Source organism: Sorex araneus, chromosome 1, assembly GCF_027595985.1.
Source record: "Sorex araneus isolate mSorAra2 chromosome 1, mSorAra2.pri, whole genome shotgun sequence".
Lineage (NCBI taxonomy): Eukaryota > Metazoa > Chordata > Mammalia > Eulipotyphla > Soricidae > Sorex > Sorex araneus.
Window position 1 is genome coordinate 29,864,914 of NC_073302.1, and position 7,838 is coordinate 29,872,751.

Below are 7,838 nucleotides of genomic sequence, written 5' to 3' on the forward strand. Positions count from 1 at the left end.
AGATTGTTTTATGTTAAAGAATGAAAAAATAATCAGCTGGAGAATTTGGAACACTTAGAAAACTACTGCATATAATGTGTATTTGTATACATATATATACATACATACATACATATATGACATAATGTATAAGATGAAAGAGAATGCAAAGGAAGAATATGTATAAATTAATATTTTATATAGTTGAGGTGATAAATATGCATTATTTTTAATTAAATATTAATTTGATTTTTAAAAAAATCAATCATAAATGAACTCATTATTTAAAGTGACATCATCTGGCACATTCTCTTTCTTAGCTCTGCTTTTTTAGACTTCCCATCTATTGGCAGAGATCATTTCAGTGCACACTTCACCAATTATGGAACATGAGCAAGAGATGTCTCTTTTTCATAGGAGATAGTATTCTTGGATTGATTAAAAATACTCTGGTGGACTCTGCTGAAAAATAACTAGTGATTTCTTTATATGCCTTGAGTTTTGCTCGGAACTTGCCACTATTTCTATTTGACAAAAAGAAGATAGGCTTAAATAGGGATGGTCTGATGAATTGTTAAAGGGAAAAAAATGCATTATTTTAGGAGGAGAGGAAATGCTTGGGAAGAGAACAATAGATGTTTGTTTGTTTGTTTAATTTAAAGAAACTGTGAAAGAAAGAAGACAGTTACGGGTTACAGAGGATGGGAGGGGGGTGGCCAGAAAAAAAGATGAAAGAAAGTAATAAGGAGAAGGAGATGGAGAAAATGGAGAGAGAAAGGAGGGAGCAGAGAGTAGATTCTTTGTTTAAGAAAAGGCCATGTGCCTTATATGGAACTAGTTGGCAGAGGTGCATACAGCTGAATAAGAAACCTTACAGAAGGTTCATAGGAACATTCTGCGTGGAAAGTAATGTGAAACCTTAGATGGTTTTATAAGCAGGCAAGGCATCTTGACACTTGTATCATGATTTCACTGTGTTGTAGAGATTCGCTCTGTCCCACGCTGAGAACATAATTGGCCTTGAGGCCTTTCATAGTTTCCATAGATGAAAATATCTGCTCAGCACTTTCTTCATTGCTTCTTTCACCTCTTTATTTCTCAGACTATAAATGATGGGATTCAACATGGGGGTTACTGCTCCATAGAACATTGAAATGATTTCGTCAGAAACTTTCGTGTCCGTTGATTTTGGCTTCATGTACATAAATAGGGCCGAACCATAGAACAAGATGACCACAGTCAAGTGGGCTGAGCAGGTAGAGAAGGCTTTCTTCCTCCCTTCAGCTGAATTGATTCTCAGGATGGAAGAGAGAATGAAAATATAGGAGATGAAAATTAACAATAGGGGAACTAACAATAAAATAATACTTGCTACTGTCATGAAGAGCACATTTACAGAGATATCTGCACATACAAGTTTAAGAAGAGCCAGGATCTCGCAGGTTATATGATCAACCACATGACTACCACAGAAAGGCAGTACCATTGTCAGGACCGTTTGCACTAAGGCAATCATATAGCCTAATATCCAGGACCACGCAGCCATATGCATATAGAGTACCTTGTTCATGATGATGGTGTATCTCAGTGGGTTGCAGATGGCCACGTACCTGTCATAGGCCATCACAGCTAGAAGGACACACTCAGTACAGCCCAGCCCAAGGGAGATAACCATCTGCAGGGTACAGCCAATGAAGGAGATGGATAATCTCTGAGAAACAAACATCAAAAGCATTGTAGGGATGGTTGATGATGTGTAACAGATGTCCAAGAATGAGAGGTTCCCAAGGAAGAAGTACATGGGGGTGTGGAGGCGCGAATCTAGGAAGATGAGGAGAATGAGGATGCTATTTCCCAGGAGGATTATCACGTACATGATGAGAGTGATCACAAAGAAGAAAATCTGAAGCTCAGGGTATTGAGAAAGTCCCACCAGAAGGAATTCAGTCACGGTAGAGTAATTTCCCATCTCTCTCTGGTCATGTCACCTTCACAATATGGAGGACATAAATGAGAGTTAGAAATTAACATTTTTTCTTTTACATCCATCATATTCTTCTCACTTCTATTGTTTTGTTTTTCTCTTCTAAAAGTCTCTGGAATCAGCAAAGGTAGCAATATTAAGTTTGTTGATGATAAAACTGGCACTGAAATGTCAATACTACTGAGTCACATAAAGGCAAAGGCAGGATTTATGCTAGAAAATGCCAACCTTCCAAGTAAGTAAAAATCAGGGAGTAGTTAATTTCATATGTGAATAAATAGTAATCTCATTATCAACAAATATTTTGCTATTAAAATGCATTGTAATTAATCAATACCCAATTTAAAATATCACACTAATACAACATAATGCCACTTAATCTTAGTATGACTGTATCAAGTTACTTGTATTTTGTGAGTCCCCGAGCTCATCCACTACTCTCAGCTAATGAAATGAAAATTTACAACTTTGATATTTTCTTGTGAGAGTTAAGTTAGGTGACACCAGTTGAGTTTGTTTTGGGACCCAAACAGGCAATGTCAGAGGATACTTCCAGTTCTGCATGCTAAGCATCCACTCCAGCCCTCTGAGCCACTCTCTGGATATCTGTTAGCATTTAACTGGCATATTAGGTTGTTCTAGCATGCCATGCAAAATTTTACATAGTGTAATGAAATATGATATAACTAAAGATACCATTAAGTATGACAATGTAAGTTAAGATAAATTAATATGAATAATTTTTAAATTGTACTCAACCAACCCTGGACTGGAGCCATAGCACATCGGGTAGGGCTATTTTTTTTGCTTTACTCAATTCTTTATTTTATTTTATTTTTTATTGAATGGAGCGATAGCGCAGAGGTAGGGCATTTGCCTTGCATGTGGCCAACCTGGGTTCTATTCCTCCGCCCCTCTTGGAGAGCCTGGAAAGCTACCGAGAGTATCTCGCTCACACGGCAGAGCCTGGCAAGCTACCCGTGGTGTACTTGATATGCCAAAAACAGTAACAATAAGTCTCACAATGGAGTCATTACTGGTGCCCGCTAGAGCAAATCGATGAACAAAGGGAAGATAGTGCTACAGACAGACAGACAGACAGACAGTGCTTGACCAACCTGCTGTGCTATAGTCTCACAATGGAGACATTACTGGTGCCTGCTCCAGCAAATCAATGAATAATGGGACGACAGTGCTACAGTGCAGTTCTACTTGACCAACAGAAGTAAAAAGTTATTTTAATTTTTTTCCTGTTAGTGCAAGTGAATTGAACTCAAAGCAGATAATTGAAGGAAAGTGAACATTTTTTACCCATGAAGCAATAGGACCCAGATTGGGCACTTTATACTTTCTTTTTCCCACCTTTGTAATTTTCCGGTTGTTTATTTCACTATGATTCTATCTCTACTACTATGCCTTAGGACCGTGTTTTGCATCCTTTAAAAGACAAGTGCTTATCATTTATTGAGTACTTAATATATAATTTCCCTCAATTTTATATTTAATATTTTTGAATGCTTAGGAAATTTTATTTTAAATTTTGACCATGAATTTTCTATGTGTGACTAAATAGATAATTTCTCATATTATTAGCACATAACACTATTATAAACTCATTGAATTGTATTAATTCATTTAATCTTCAGTACAACTCTAGAGAATAAATTTTAAGAGAAGAAAGACATTATGAAAATTTTAAGTAAGTTAAGCAAGGCCAGAGAGATAATTAAATACTAAAGTCACAATCCAATATTGATTCATTTGACTCCTGTCATCCCTATAACAGTTAGACTAGACTACCTAAAACAGTTTATAAGGAAGAGAGACTATTCCAAAAATGTTTCTCACTATGTGAAACTGAAATACAAGAGTCATCTCCATGTTTAATTCATGATCACAAAATTCATGATATAAATTAAATTATCTTCTTTGTGGTCTCTTGAGTATGATTTTTTAAATTTTTTTAAAAATTCTTTTATTGATTCACCATGTGGAAAGTTACAAAGCTTTCAGGTTTAAGTCTCAGTTATACAACGCTCAAACACCCATCCCTTCACCAGTGCCCACATTCCGCCACCAAGATTGAGTATGATTTTTAAGTTGTCTTCCCCTAGCAAACCATTTCACAGTCTTGATAATTACCATAATCAAGAATAATGGTATGAGAGTCTTTCATGTTTGACTGTAGCAGCTATACATTTGGAATCATCTGACTTTTGCCTTTTATAATGAAAGTAAGCTTACACTTTAGGACCTTTAATTGTCAAAATTCTTGTCTTTCTGTTCTTTTCCATCTTAATTCATTTTTGTCAAGTTCTGTCTACCGTGAACTTTTACTCCACATCATCACACCTAAAACTGTGCTTCAGTTTTTTAATTTTTTTCTGTTAAAGATGCTCCAACATGATTATAGGCATGTAAGAAATGTGTTATACTTTATCATACCATTACTGTTGTAGCTTGATTTAGCTGATTTGTAGTGGTAGGATGAAAATATTTCTTAATGCCTATATACTAAACCCACATCCATAAATTTGCTCTAACCTTTTGAAAATAGAAATCATGAACACAGACAAAGGATTTACTCCTTGACTAGTCATAGATAATGGCACATCTACCCTTCAGGGACCGGACAGGTAGTGTATTTCCTTCCAATTCCCTTTTAATTCATTTTCATTTCTCTCAGACATAATCAATTGGAAGTGTATTTCCTTCCAATTCCCTTTTAATTCATTTTCATTTCTCTCAGAAATAATCAAACAGAAAGTTGTTTGGGTAAGATTAAGAAAAGAGATGATGGTATTGATATCTTTGTATACTAGAAAATATTCCTTTGTCTCGAAACTTCCATCCCTCTTTTGAGTTTACATTAATTAGCACATGAGTGCATAATCACAAAGGAATCATTTTAGGTGGGTTTTGTTTGAATACAATTATTGTGAATAAAGAGTTGATAGATGAAGAGGTAGAAGGCAAGAAAGAGAAGGGATAAACTCTTACTGTTAAAGAAAATGCGCTAAGCTTACCTTTTATTCTGCTATAGTGGGTTATTTTGGAGAAAAAGGGATGAAGGAGAGGCAATCTTTCTCTCTGTTCAAATAAGAGGCCAAGTAAGAGGGATTATTTTTACCAGAATACGGAGTGAATAAGAGAAAACAAATACAATAAACTTGCCCCAAACAGTGTCATCATAGAATGACTATCTTTTTTCACTTTGATTTCCATTTCTCCACTTTTTCGTTTTTCTTCCCTGATGACGTCAAGAAAGGATAATTCAATGGCTTTGCTCTCTAAGAATCTTCATAGGGACCTCACAAAAGGCATAGTGATAGAGAAATACAATCTAAGGAAAACAAATGTGCCTACTATGCAACACAACTTTAAGGATAGCTCTGCAGGCATTTCTTCAACCACATTGTTACCTGTAAGTCTCTTAAATGTAAAAATTCTGAAGCTAGCACTAAAACTTTCCATGCTCCAAAAAAAAAAAAAACAGGCTGAATTTCTTTGTTCTTCATAATTACTGTAGCACTGTAGCACCGTCATCAGTTGTTCATCCGTTTGCTTGAGCAGGCACCAGTAACGTCACCATTGTGAGATTTATAGTTACTACACTCTGATATTTGTGAACTTGCTTCTCTTCTTTTACTTTTGGGACTATGAAGTGGTGCTAGAGGCCCAGATGTATTCAGGGACTCGGGTCCACATTAGAGGTGCTTTGGTGCCGGGGTAGGTGGGTAGGGACATGTGGTAGTGCCAGGGATCGAACCCTGATTGGGCGCAAGGCACGCACCCTATCTAACTCTTGTACTATCCTTGTCCCTGTATGTTTCCTTAAGCTGGAAGATCTCTCAGTCGTATATTATATTTTTAAGGAATAGACTCTGTACTTGATCAGAGTACGTTGCTCCTGCTATGTCCTGTGATAGAACACCATGTTTCTGTTATTTCACTATCCTTTATGTAGTATTCATTTATGTAGCATATACTGTTCATGTGAACTAAGGATCCTGCTGTAATTACCTGACTTTCTAAAGAAACACTAGATATGTAGAGCTTATTGTAGTTATCTTGTATTTTTAAAAAGCAAACAAAAAAATGTTTGTGTTGTATAACTTGCCAGTGTGAAAAAATTATGAAAGATTTTGTAAGTAAAAGCACTAAAATAGTCTTTTTACCCAGAATCCTGAGACTAAAACTATGATCAGCTTTTTGAATGCATATCCAAATAATTCAAGTCTGTTATAGTTTAATAAAAACATGCTACTTATTATATAATTGCATATAATTCCAAATTACTGCATAGAAATTGATCGGTACAAAGTATAAAACTGATAATAAACACAAATAAAATGTATTATCAAAATTCAGCTGCCAAAAATTATGTAACACAATATTTATTCTTAATGAATTCATTATCTAGACCTAGGAGAATTAGTAATGTAGATTATTTATATGGTAAGATTATCTCTTTTCAACCATTGATGAAAATAATGGTAGAACTTCAGAGATATTTGCTATTAATAATTTAAAGATGAGTTATTATTTAATATTTCCTCTTGAATATTAAATAATGGAATTAAAAATACCACATGTATTTAAATTCAGAAATACACTTGAATATTCTATGATTTTTTTCTCGAGATGTTGAATTTTTGTTATGTGATTATTGTATAATGCATGAAAAGACATAGGTTGTTACTTGTAATGTTACCAACATAAATTGTAGTTTGAGGAAAATTTTAGTGACAAAGAACAAAGGTCATGATACAATGGTAATGACACAAATTTACTCATCATAAATTCTAATATAAGTATTGTAATCTTTCTTATACACCATGTAAATGAAATCATAATTTCTATTACCTATGTTATTTGGCTAAATTTCAAATTTTAGGAGAAGCTGTTTTAAAATATTTATTATTGAAAACAATGGATTGTGACATTATTAATTTTTTAAATATATATATTTTTAAGATGACTTTCAGTTGATTCCTAGTTTTAAGTTATACTTATTGGAAATTAATTCCCAATATTTCCTTGAAAACAACAGGTTCAAAGATATCTAGAACTCTGGCTTACTTTTTTTCTAAAACAAGCGAAAAGTAAAATAGTCAATGTAAAGTAGTTGGAGAGCATTTTCTATTGTTTTATATTATGTACAATGATTAACTGCCATTTATTATTCTGAATTTAATCAATTTCACACATGTACATTAGAAAATTGCTCCTTTACATGAAAAATTTGAGAATTTTTTTTTATTATTTGTAATTCAGAAATTTGGGTCAATTAAAAATCACTTTATTATAAATTTCCCACAGAAAATTACTAATTTCCTGCATTCCATAATTCAAAGAAAACTATAGTTAAGGTTTTTTGAATGCATTCTTCTGCCATATATATGCATGAAAATTGCGATCTTAACAACCTCAGTTACTGCACAAGAATTCTAAATCTCAGAGCTGGAGCTATAACACAGTGGGTAGGGCATTTGCCTTGCATGAGGCCGACCCAGGTTCAACTCCCAGCATCCCATATGGTTTCCTGAGCACCACCAGGAGTAATTCCTGAATGCAGAGCCAGGAGTAACCCCTATGCATCGCCAGATGTGACCCAAAAAAGAAAAAAAAAAGAATTCAAAATCTCACCATTTATACTGTGACCAAACTTAGGAGGGCAGAGAGGATGTGTTGACAAGCTTTTAACAATACAATAGGAGAAAAAGAAAGCAGAAGAGATACCTACTAAGTAGTAGTGATCTTGGGCAAAAGTCAAGGGCTTCTGTTATCTTTATGACATTTTACTTTTGTCATAAATAAGTAAAATTTCAGGTTCTTTTTCCTGCAGGTTTTGTTTGTCGCTCTCAAAGGTCCT

The 7,838-nt window shown here is 34.4% G+C and overlaps 1 protein-coding gene across 1 annotated transcript; it reads right to left on the reverse strand.

Moving 5' to 3' along the window:
• Positions 1-1,009: 1,009 nt before the first annotated feature.
• On the reverse strand, positions 1,010-1,948 carry LOC101557204 (olfactory receptor 13D1). Its single transcript, XM_004600443.3, has one exon. The coding sequence runs from the start codon at positions 1,946-1,948 to the stop codon at positions 1,010-1,012; it is 939 nt and encodes a 312-aa protein (XP_004600500.3).
• Between the last annotated feature and the right edge of the window lie 5,890 nt (positions 1,949-7,838).

Coding starts and splice junctions, on each gene's coding strand:
- LOC101557204 (XM_004600443.3), bottom strand. CDS start 1,948: ATGGGAAATTACTCTACCGTGACTGAATTCCTTCTGGTGGGACTTTCT.